Genomic DNA, 12,035 nt, shown 5'->3' with positions numbered 1-12,035 from the left:
GACAGGGCGGAGCACTAAGGCTCCCAATGACAAAGATACACTATCACTTTAAGAGATGTGCACAGCTCACCTGTACCTGCAGCGTCTACAGTGTTGGATGTGACATCCAACAGCACCACTGCTGTTCATTTAGTGCTGAGCTCATCAAACACTCACTAGTCTCATTAATTATATATTATTTAATTATGTGATCACATGATCAGAGTGTGATCACATGATCCTCTGAAAAGACTGATTGGTCCTTACCTTCTGATTGTTCGCGCATGCGCAGGTCAGCCAGTAGGAACCTTTAAAGGATCCAGTGTTTCCCTCCGGACTCTTTGACTGTGACACACACCGTCACCGTTGATTCCGGAGCGGGAACAGCCGCATGGAGGCGGAGCTTCGGCCCCCGCGCCGCAGGTTGAGGATCACAGAGCAGTATGAGGCTCCTCTGCCTCTGGACACGAGGCTCAGAGCACAGCTGATCAACAAACACGTGCTGGTCCGGGACCCGGAACACATCCGGAGGATCCACAGTCAGGTGATCAGCACGTGGTGAGGGGGCGGAGCAGGGGGAGGAGCCATGTATTGATTTGATTGATGTGTTTCAGGGGTTCTTTGGTAAAGGAATCCTGTCCAGGTCCAGACCTGACTTCACTGGCTGCTCCAATCACAGCTCACTACAGGGAGGAGCCTCTGTGACGTCACACACACATGACATCACAGCTGTGTGTCCACAGGTATGAACAGATGCTACATAACACATCTGTATTCAAATATATCTTTAGACATGTTATGTTGTTGTTTACCAGGTTAGCTCCGCCCCCCTGATGACGGAATACCTTCAGCTGAGTTTGGAGGAAACGTTCTTCTTAGTTTATGGTCTGGGATGTTTGTCTGTCTACCAGGAACAGGTCTGTGTCTGTACCTCTGACTGTGTCTGTAGTTCTGTCTTAACTGGCCGATCACCTTGTGGCCACGCCCCTCTGCTCTCTCATTGGCCAGGAGCCCCTGTCAGTCGTCCAGCTGTGGAGGAGGCTGTGTGTGATTGGTCCAGACTTCATCAGCTCCTACGCAGCCTATCACCACCTCAGGAGCAGGGGGTGGGTCCCTAAAGGGGGCGGAGCCAAGTACGGCGCTGACTTCAGTAAGAGACAAACAAACTGGGGACAGCGTGGGTGGGGTGTAGCCACGCCCTCTCTGTATATCAGTCTGAGGAGCAGTGTCTCAGCCAATCAGCTGCTAGATCTAGATCTTATAAGTACTTTCACCTCCAGTGATCATATAAAATAATAATAATACATTTTATTTATTTACACTAGTGCATAATAAATATTATAATGTTTAAAATCAAACTCTGAGCTTTAATTAAAGGTTTTTTAACCAAATTAAACATGTTTAATGTCTGAGGATTAATCAATGAATTTATCATTAATAATCAATACTCACACTGCCCCGCCCCCTATTGTGATTGGACTAAATCTACTGTCCATGTGATAATCATTATCATTACTGTTAGAATAAAACTTATATTAGGAACTAATGTTTGTGAGTGGATCAATAATAGGAATATGTGTGATGTGGTTCTATTATTATTATTGATATTATCATTAAAACTCCTCTTGGTTCTAATATCATTATTAATAATAATAGGTTAAGCATTAAGGTTAATGCTCCTCTATGTTGTCTTTTTGCATTAATAGTAATGTTTACCTATATAATTTTTATCTTTATGTTATTTATTTTTCATGTCCGTAGTAAACTCTAGCTAATGCTATAGCTTCTCCACATTAGTTATAACATTTATTTTCTAAACTCTGGTTCAATCTTCTAATTAATCTATTAATATATTTTTATGCTGACATCATCATTGCTCCTAATGAATTATTTTCCTTATTTTCACCTAACATCACAAAAACAAACAATGATTATCACAGAAACAATAATAATAAACATTTCCTTTAGTTAAGGGCCAGGGAACCATACGTGGTTCTAGGCCCAGCGGTGCTAGAACCCTATTGTTATTATTATTGTTATCTTTTATGTTTCCTTGGGGAAAAGTGGTGCTGCAGAATAAACCGTGTAAGGTAGGGCGGTGCCCTTTGGTGGTTGGGTCCAAAACCCCCAGGGGACCTTGGACGCAAAAATTCGCATATGTCCGCCAGCAGGTGGCGCTATAACAAAGGTCAACACGTTTTGACCAATAACTCCCACACTGTTGCAAATTTAAAGGCTTGGCCCCCTTTCAGTTCTAGTTATTCATGTATTTATTCTTGTTAATAGTTTAGCATCATTGACCAGACTCAGATAATATGATAATAAATATTGTTGTATAATAAAGTCTGCAGAACTTTGTTACACGTTCAGAACCGGTTCCTACAGAGCAGAGCTACAGTGACCTGGTACCCCCCAATACAGCTCAGATTGTTTCTGCTGTTATGGTTATTAATAACTCTGTAATAGATCTTCTGCTCCTACAGCAGGAAACACAAACCTTTGTGTGTTATAAACAGACCAAAGGTGGTGGAAACCCTAAAACTGGACATCTCACTGTGTAATCACAACCTCAGCCTCACACATCTGGACCCAGCTGGAGAAGAACACCCAGTACCACACTGGTGCTGCTTCTGTTACAGATATTTAACTCCTAACTCAGTGCTAATGGTTCTGACTGAGACCTTCTCCACTAGAGTCTACTCCTGCTACAGTTCCTCCATTGCACCTGTACCACACAGGCTCCTCCCCCATATGCTGTAATCACTCATTTTATGTGGATTTTAAATTATTTAGATTTATAGTAAAAAATACAATGTGTTCCAACAAAACAAATCATATTATATTTAGACACTTCATGTTTGACTGTTTCACGTCTTTTTTGTTTTGGGGGAAAATGAACTTTTCCCATTATTTCACCACCACAAATTCAGATTTTAATGAGTTCTTTATCTAATCAATCATTTAACAGGCAAGGCACAGATTTTCATCTGAAATGTTAAGAAGGAAACTTCTGCACTTACCTCATTATCTGATGTATTTAGATCCTGGACGAGCCCCCAACTGTTGTGGTGGTTTTGAATGAAATAAGACAGAGTCAAGTTGAAGGGTTAAAGGTCAGATGTGGTTAAAGGGTTTCAGTGTGAACGTCCCATGAATCTGTAGTTGTTCTGTGTTCTCAGGGTTCTGTAGCTGCTGATAGTGCTAAGCATAACAATAACAGAGTCTCTGAGAAGAGACCTTGGTAAATGTTATCAGTAGGATAATATCTGGTCTGTTTTGGGCAGTTTGACCAGAACTAACCAGGAGACATTCTGTTATCACATATAGGCACCATATGGGCGGAGCCTGACCTTTTATAGGCACCATATGGGCGGAGCTGAAGTAAGGCGTTTCCTCATGTGATACAACTTTCAAGTTGTGATTTAAAAACAGAAAGACATGTGACGAATGTGCGCCCTAGTTTTGAAGTCGTAAATTTTTTTTGCGTATGCACTGGTTTTTAGCGTACGGCAGCTGAAGTGATCTCACATGTTTGTTTGTTTCTAGTGCTGTACAGGAAAGGACCGCCTTTCTACCACGCCAGGTACCACACATACACACAGTGTATTGATTATTGATTACTAACTATAAATGATCGTTAGCTACTCGGTGGTGGTGCAGAGAGCTGACGGTGCGTTCAGGGACTGCTCTGAGCGTCATTTCTCGTGGCGCTCGTTGGCGGCGCTCAGCAGGATTGCCTCCAGCGTCTCCAAGGTAACAAGTGGGTGGGGCTAATGCTCTGATTGGCTCTGACACTCGTGTGTCTCCAGGAGCTGATGCTGTGTTACATCATCTACCCCAACAACCAATCAGAGTCTGAGCTGGAGTCACCTGACTGTCTACGTCGGCTGTCTGTACAGGTGAGAACATACAAACTGCACCTGGAGCACAGTGAGCTGATGTGTGTGTGTATATATAACCTGTGTGTGTATAACGTGTGTGTGCAGGAGGTGGTGGTGAACCGCTGGGTCTCCTCCAAAGAGAGAGAGGAGCAAGATCAGCTCTGATTGGCTGAGCACTGATGTCATTTTGTCAATAAAGTTTGAATGAAAGGACATCTGATCATGTGATCATTGACCATCAAGACCTTTATTACAGACAGGTAGAGCTCAGAGTCCCAGTAGTGTCCTAGCTTCCTGACTCTGAGCCTGTAGCGTCTCACTAGCGTAGCGCTGCAACAACTCCATCTTCTTCCTCCTCACCAGAGCCTCCTCCACCTGTCACACACAGATTATACACACACAAGTTTGATATATATACACAGATTATATACAGTGAGGCAAAAAAAGTATTTATTCAGTCACCAATTGTACAAGTTCTTCCACTTACAAAGATGAGGCCTGTAATTTCCATCATAGATAAACCTCAATTATGAGACAACATGAGAAAAAAAAATCCAGAAAATCACATTGTAGGATTTTTAATGAATTCATTAGCAAATTATGGTGTAAAATATGTATTTGGTCAATAACAAAAGTTAATCTCAATACTTTGTAATGTAGCCTTTGTTGACATTGACAGAGGTCAAATGTTTCCTGTAAGTCTTCATAAGGTTTTCACACACTGTTGCTGGTATGTTGGTCCATTCCTCCATGTAGATCTCCTCTAGAGCAGTGATGTTTTGGGGCTGTCGCTAGGCAACACGGACTTTTAACTCCCTCCAAAGATTTTCTATAGGGTTGAGATCTGGAGACTGGCTAGGCCACTCCAGGACCTTGAAATGCTTCTTATGAAGCCACTCCTTCGTTGCCAGGGCGATGTGTTTGTGATCATTGTCGTGCTGAAAGACCAGCCATGTTTCATCTTCAATGTCCTTGTTGATGGAAGGAGGTTTTCACTCAGAATCTCACGATACATGTCCCCATTCATTCTTTCCTTTACACTGATCAGTCGTCCTGGTCCCTTTGCAGAGAAACAGCCCCAAAGCATGATGTTACCACCCCCATGCTTTACAGTAGGTATGGTGTTCTTTCTCCTCCAAACACGACGAGTTGAGTTTTTACCTAAAAGTTGTATTTTGGTTTCATCTGACCATATAACCTTCACCCAATCCTCTTCTGGATCATCTAGATGTTCTCTAGTAAACTTCAGACGGGCCTGGACATGTAGTGGCTTAAGCAGGGGGACACGTCTGGTACTGCAGGTGGCGTAGTGTGTTACTGATGGTAGCCTTTGTTACTTTGGTCCCAGCTCTCTGCAGGTCATTCACTAGGTCCCCCCGTGTGGTTCTGGGATTTTTGCTCACCGTTCTTGTGATCATTTTGACCCCACGGGGTGAGATCTTGGAGCCCCAGATGGAGGGAGATTATCAGTGTCTTGTATGTCTTCCATTTTCTAATAATTGCTCCCACAGTTGATTTCTTCACACCAAGCTGTTTACCTATTGTAGACTCACTCTACCCAGCCTGGTGCAGGTCTACAGTTTAGTTTCTGGTGTCCTTTGACAGCTCTTTGGTCTTGGCCATAGTGGAGTTTGGAGTGTGACTGTTTGAGGTTGTGGACAGGTGTGTTTTATACTGATAACCAGTTCAAACAGGTTCCATTAATACAGGTAACGAGTGGAGGAGGAGCCTCTTAAAGAAGAAGTTACAGGTCTGTGAGAGACACAAATCTACAGACACACAGCTACAGACAAGTCTCACCTCTTTCTGTGAAGGAACAGGTACATGAGCAATGAAGCACGCTGCACCTTCATCATCATCGTCCTCCATTGGAGCACCTTCATCATCAGCCTGAACACACACACAGTGAGGGGGCGTGGCCTGTAAACGTGCTGAGGGAGCTGAAGGCTGCTGATTGGCTCACCTCCTCTAAGGTGGAGTAGATGCTTTGCTCCTCCTCCTGCTGACTCCCTCCATCACCTGATCTCCACTTCTGCACCGCCTCCAACACCGCTACACACACACACTGTTGTTACCATGGTAACTAGTTTACTGACAGCTCTGTGTGGTTTCCATGTTCTCCCAGTGCTTGCATTGCTTTTTTCAACCTTTAAATGGTTCTTGTAGTGGAAATGTGAATAAATATAAAAACACATTAAAAGGACTTTTTGGGAGGTTCTAGTGATGTCACCCAACATCAAAGCTCACCTAACATTTTGACTATTTCACCCCATATAAGTACTCAATATTTCTATATTTCTTAAGAAAAGTGTAAAGATTTACAGGGTCATCGTGTGTGTGTGTGTGTGTGTGTTACCTGTCCTCTCATGCTGAGCCTCCAGAGGAACCAGAACTCCATCATCTTCGTCTCTGTATCCATAATATTCAGCATCCACCTCCTTCATCAGTTCCCCCCTCGTCTTCCTCTGAGCCGCAGCAGCTGATTGGACGACAGAAGATGTTATATATACAGCTAAAGGTACAGATAGAAGTACAGCTACAGGTAGAGGTACGTACGTTCCTTCTCAAACAGTTCTCTGACTCCAGGTAAATCTCTGGCAGCTCCAAAGTATTTATAACCTCTGTTACCAGGAACCTCCTTCCCTTCATGGTCCAGCATACGAGGACCAAACCTCTACACACACACACACACACACACACACACACACACACACACACACACACACACACACACACACACACACACACACACACACACACACACACACACACACACACACACACACACACACACACAGTGTGTTTTTTCTTCTTTTGTCTGCACATGCTGTCAAGTGTGTGTGTGTGTGTGTGTGTGTACTCACGTTATAATCTCGTCCTCCCAGCTCTCTGATCTGTATCTCCCAGTGTCGTTTCTCTCTGAGCAGTTTATTGATCTCATCATTTAGATCTCTGATCCTGAACTCACCTAGACCAGCTACACACACACACAGGTTAGAGAGAGACACACACACACACACACACACAATAACAGACAGAATAACTGACCGTTCTGAATCTGAGCCACCTTCTTTGAAACTTCACTGATGATCTGAAACATCAAAACAAAGTAATTTAATTATCAGGATAATCTAATCCTAAAGGTCCTGTTCTCCAGGATTAACCCTGTGTGTGCTGCTTGACTTGATACAGGTCAATCACCATGGTAACTGATGCCAACAGCAGTTCTAATAATCAGACATACAAACACCAACAGCATGAAAAAGGGAGGCTCCTCCCCCAAATAATCTTTGTATTTTAACACAATCTGGAACACTCTAAACTAGAGGAGTCCTGATTTAATATTGATATCTGATATTGATCTGATATCAGTGTGAAAACAATTATCAGATTTGATCAGACTGGATCTATAATCACTGATATAAAATGTTCTGCTCCAACACTTCAACTATAGGAGGTTCTACAGTAACTACTGTTACTATTGTTCTCTGTGTGAGGAACATCACATGATCTAACATTTTCTAACATTCCACACCACAGAATTAGTCATAAATGTATGATTCATGCGGATATTGTATCAGATGTATGGTCTGTTTTCTTCTCTTCAAACTCTCCATGGATGGAATGTTGATTTGACGCTCTGACCTTTCCCTCCTCTTCAGGTCCACCAGGACCAGGTTCTACCTACGTCCTCTAGAGGTCATCAGTCAGCAGCAGAGTCTGAGTAAACAGGCTTGTCTGTAACTCCTCCTACATCGCTACATATCCTGTCTTTGTCACGGTCTCCTCTGGCTCCACCCCCTCCTCCCTCCGATCGGTTGGCAGTAGGAGGTGCACCGTAAGGGCAGCGCCACCCTGTGGCTGAGCTGCTAACTGCCCCTCCCCCATGCTAACGTGCTGTTGTATTGAATTATATGTTGTGTTTGTTGGTTTCTGTCGCAATGTTGCTGAAGAGTTTTGTTCATGATCCCAAACTCCGCCCCTCTCTACAAGGGCCTAGTTTGGTTTTTGCTTTTCTTCTTACACATTGCTCATCTAAATAAGGGGCGTCGCCTCCTGCTGATGTGCTCCCATGTTATATTAGAAATGTTGTATTTTCTTGGACGGGATGAAACTGAAATGTAATTTTGTTGTAACGTGCAATCACAAATAAACTCAAAATTAGCAAAATATTAAGTACAATATTAAAAAATATCATAATTTTATTGCCATTTTCTGATTTTAAAGTTAGTTCATTCTATTGTGACATATTCCATAACTACACTCTATCACTTAATACATTTGACATTAACATTAATAAACGGTTTAAACTCATTAGATAATTATAGGTGTGTTTCTTAATTAATACAACATGTACTAGTGCAGACATAAGCAACTGGCAGCTCGGGGACCAAATGCGGCCCTTGGTCTAATGTTATGCGGCCCCCAAAGTAAATGTACAAAATGACAGAAAAACACACAAAACAAGAGCAAGATAACGTAAAAAATTACAAAGAATTACAACATTGCAGGAAAATACAGTAAAAGACAAGAAAAACACAGAAAATACTCAAAACTACCACAAAAAAGAACAAAATCAACAGTCAAACACAATTACTCAGAAAAATATAAAACATTACAGAAAATGACAAAAGTACACATAAGATAGAAATACACAAAAATTACTCAGAAAATGCAAAATGGCAGCACAAATACACAATGACTGCAAATAAACATATTTTACAGGAAAAATACACAAAAACTACAGCAATGCACAAAATGTCTGACAACAAGTAAGACAACAACAAACATACACAGAAAGACACAAAATGACTATAAAAACTCTTTGTTCTTTCCTGTATTAATGCTCAGATCACTCATTATTCTAATGCTGACATGAATGTTGATCATGTGACCCTCTGATCAAACAAACATTATTGTGGCCCCACTATGATAGAAGTTATAAATACTTATTCATTACTTATAGTGTTGTTTGGTGCATGATAACAGTACATGTACAAAAACATATAAACAATAAAAAACTAATAACTTAGAATTTATATGATTGAAATTAAATAATCATTCAGTTTCCTTTGTACATTTAACTATGTAATAGTTGTGATAACAAATCAACTGTCTCTTTAAAAAATCTATTTGATAATAATGTTTCTTCTCCAACATAAAATACAATAAACAGGAAGTGATTCCCTGTGAAAACTATATTTGATGTATTTTGTAGGTGTTTTATACAGACTTCCTTTAACTAATATTATCCAATGAGAACATAAACAGGGCGTATTAATCTGGTATTAGATATAAATGATAGAAGCTCATCTTTACGTCTCTACCTCGTTTAAAGACAAAATAGTTCTAAATGTGACTTTTGAACAAAACTTATGATCCATGCTGAGGTAAACTCTCCTCTCTGGTGTTTCAGTCATGGTGTGTGTGTCGTCTAGTGTGTGTGTCTGTGTGAGACACAACTTTAGCTTGTTTGTTTGTTTTGAACCATAATTCTATGGAACTGTAGTTGTCTGTGTTCAGCACGTGTTCATGTCTGTGCTTCAGCCACAGAAACAACCCACTCTACCACTGAGCCACGCCCCTAAGTTCTAGGATCAGATCTGATCCAGTATGAAGCTCCGCCTCCTGACAAATTAATTAATCAGTAAAACAATCTGTCCAATAGTGGGTGTGTCCTTCTCTATCCACGTGGCTGATTGGATCAATCGATCCTTTCATTTATTGATCACATCCTCTAGGAAACTAATTTAGATATCCATATACAGTTATAGATATATATACAGTGGTGTGATAAAGTGTTTGCCCCCAGCTCCTGTTAGAACATAACTGTGGTTGATCACACCTGTTCTCACTCCAATAGAACCTGAACCTGACAAAGTGAAGTAGACCAAAAGATCTTCACAAGCTCTAGACATCATGTTGATCTAAAGACATTCAGGAACAAATGAGACAAAAATATAAAAACTATCATAAATCTATCAGTCTGGAGAAGGTTCTAAAGTCATTTCTAAAGCTTTGGGACTCCACAGAACCACAGTGAGAACCATTATCCACAAATAGAGAAAACACAGAACAGTGGTGAACTTTCCCAGGAGTGGCTGGTCGACCAAGAACAAAGCAACGACTCATCCATGAGGTGACAGTAGACCCCACAACAACATCTAAAGAACATCACTTTCCTCAGTGAAGGTCAGTGTTGATGACTCCATCATAACAAAGACACTGGGTTAAATGTCTGTATGGTAGAGTTCTAAACCCAAAACCACTGCTAAGCAACAACAACATTAAGTCTCATTGTTACCAGAGAACATCTTGACTGAGAAAATATTCTGTGGACTGACAAGACAAAAGTGGACCTTTAGAGAAGGTCTGTGTCCCATTACATCTGGTGTAAAATAACAGCACATTTCAGAAAAAGAACATCATACCAACAGTAAAATATGGTGGTGGTAGTGTGATGGTCTGGGGCTGTTTTGCTGCTTCAGGAAGACCTGCTGTGATAAGTAGAAGCATGAATTCTACCAAAAGATCCTGAAGGAGAACATCTGACCATCTGTTAGTGACCTCAAGCTGAAGCCAACTTGGGTTCTACAGCAGAACAATGATCCAAAACACACCAGCAAGTCCACCTCTGAATGGCTGAAGAAAGACTAAATGGAGATGTTGGAGTGGTCTAGTCAAAGTCCTGACCTCAGTCCTATTGAGATGCTGAGTCATGACCTTAAAAAGAGGTTCATGCTGGAAAACCCTCCAATGTGTCTGATTTACAATAATTCTACAAAGATGAGTGGGTCATAATTCCTCCACAGTGTTGTTATAAACTCATTATAAGTTACATAAACACTTTATTACAGTAGCTGCTGCTAAAGGCCCCACCAGTTATTATGTTTAGGGGGTAAACACTTTATCATACAGGGCTATGTGTTCTTCCTCATTAATAAAACCCTTCATTTTAAAACTGTAATTTATGTTTACTTGTTATCTTTGATTAATGTTTACATTAGTTTGATTTGAAATATTTAAGTGTGAAAAATATGTTAAAAAGTAAGAAATCTGTAAGAACTGTACCTGTCGTCTCCATTTCTCAGCCTTTGGAAGATCAGTGCATTCTGATGCTAGGAAGGGACGTCTCTCCTACACACACACACACACACACGCACACACGCACACACGCACACACGCACACACGCACACACGCACACACACACACACACACACACACACACACACACACACACACACACACACACAATAATGACTATAATATATAATGAATAATGACTATAATATATAATATATAATGAATAATGACTATAATATATAATATATAATGAATAATGACTATAATATATAATATATAATGAATAATGACTATAATATATAATATATAATGAATAATGACTATAATATATAATGAATATAATATATAATATATAATGAATAATGACTATAATATATAATGAATAATGAATAATGACTATAATATAATATAATGATACTGACTATATATATAAATATAATGAATAATGACTATATATATAATGAATAATGAATAATATATAATGAATAATGATCTATAATAATAATATATAATGAATAAGACTAAATATTAATGAATAATGACTATAATATATAATATATAATGAATAATGACTATATATTAATATATAATGAATAAATAATATATATATAATATTAATGCTATAATAATATATATATGAATAATGACTATAATATATAATATAGAATGATAATGACTATAATATATAAGAATATAATATATATACAATGAATAATGACTATATAATAATGAATAATGACTATAATATATAATATATAATGAATAATGACTATATATATAATGATAATAATGACTATAATAATATATATAATGATATGGCTATAATATATATATGAATAAGACTATATATAATGAATAATGACTATAATATATAAGATATGAAATGACTATATATGAATATAATGAATAATGACTATAATTATAATATAAATGAATAATGACTACAATATATATATAATGAATAATGACTATAATTATAATATATATGATAATGACTATAATATCTAATGAATATGACTATAATATATAATATAAATGAATAATGACTATAATATATAATATATAATGAATAATGACTATAATATATAATG

The 12,035-nt window shown here is 39.0% G+C and overlaps 2 protein-coding genes across 2 annotated transcripts in view; one reads left to right on the top strand and one right to left on the bottom strand.

Moving 5' to 3' along the window:
- Positions 1-289: 289 nt before the first annotated feature.
- tsen2 (TSEN2 tRNA splicing endonuclease subunit) lies at positions 290-4,073 on the top strand. The gene is made up of 8 exons (XM_028447782.1): positions 290-523; positions 594-722; positions 795-896; positions 988-1,129; positions 3,526-3,562; positions 3,621-3,732; positions 3,789-3,878; positions 3,966-4,073. The coding sequence occupies exons 1-8, from the start codon at positions 371-373 to the stop codon at positions 4,023-4,025; spliced, it is 825 nt and encodes a 274-aa protein (XP_028303583.1). The 5' UTR covers positions 290-370; the 3' UTR covers positions 4,026-4,073.
- Positions 4,074-4,080: 7 nt separating this feature from the next.
- The window catches only part of isy1 (ISY1 splicing factor homolog), an 11,800-nt gene continuing 3,845 nt past the window's right edge, over positions 4,081-12,035 (bottom strand). Inside the window, exons 4-11 of the mRNA XM_028447781.1 lie at positions 10,932-10,997; positions 6,909-6,951; positions 6,725-6,837; positions 6,417-6,534; positions 6,217-6,339; positions 5,824-5,912; positions 5,661-5,750; positions 4,081-4,235 (exon numbers count right to left, since the gene is read on the bottom strand). Of these exons, the coding sequence (XP_028303582.1) occupies positions 4,128-4,235; positions 5,661-5,750; positions 5,824-5,912; positions 6,217-6,339; positions 6,417-6,534; positions 6,725-6,837; positions 6,909-6,951; positions 10,932-10,997 (750 nt within the window). The 3' untranslated portion in view covers positions 4,081-4,127. The remainder of the gene's footprint in view (positions 4,236-5,660; positions 5,751-5,823; positions 5,913-6,216; positions 6,340-6,416; positions 6,535-6,724; positions 6,838-6,908; positions 6,952-10,931; positions 10,998-12,035) is intronic.

The sequence above is a fragment of the Gouania willdenowi genome, chromosome 5 (assembly GCF_900634775.1).
Source record: "Gouania willdenowi chromosome 5, fGouWil2.1, whole genome shotgun sequence".
Taxonomy (NCBI): Eukaryota; Metazoa; Chordata; class Actinopteri; order Blenniiformes; family Gobiesocidae; genus Gouania; species Gouania willdenowi.
This window is presented reverse-complemented; position numbering and strand designations above follow the sequence as displayed.

Excerpts from the sequence above, each read along its gene's own strand:
- tsen2 (XM_028447782.1), top strand. The coding sequence starts at position 371 with ATGGAGGCGGAGCTTCGGCCCCCGCGCCGCAGGTTGAGGATCACAGAG. Across the intron at positions 897-987 it reads TGTCTGTCTACCAGGAACAG|GAGCCCCTGTCAGTCGTCCA; the intron begins GTCTGTGTCTGT and ends CTCATTGGCCAG. Across the intron at positions 1,130-3,525 it reads CAAGTACGGCGCTGACTTCA|TGCTGTACAGGAAAGGACCG; the intron begins GTAAGAGACAAA and ends GTTTGTTTCTAG.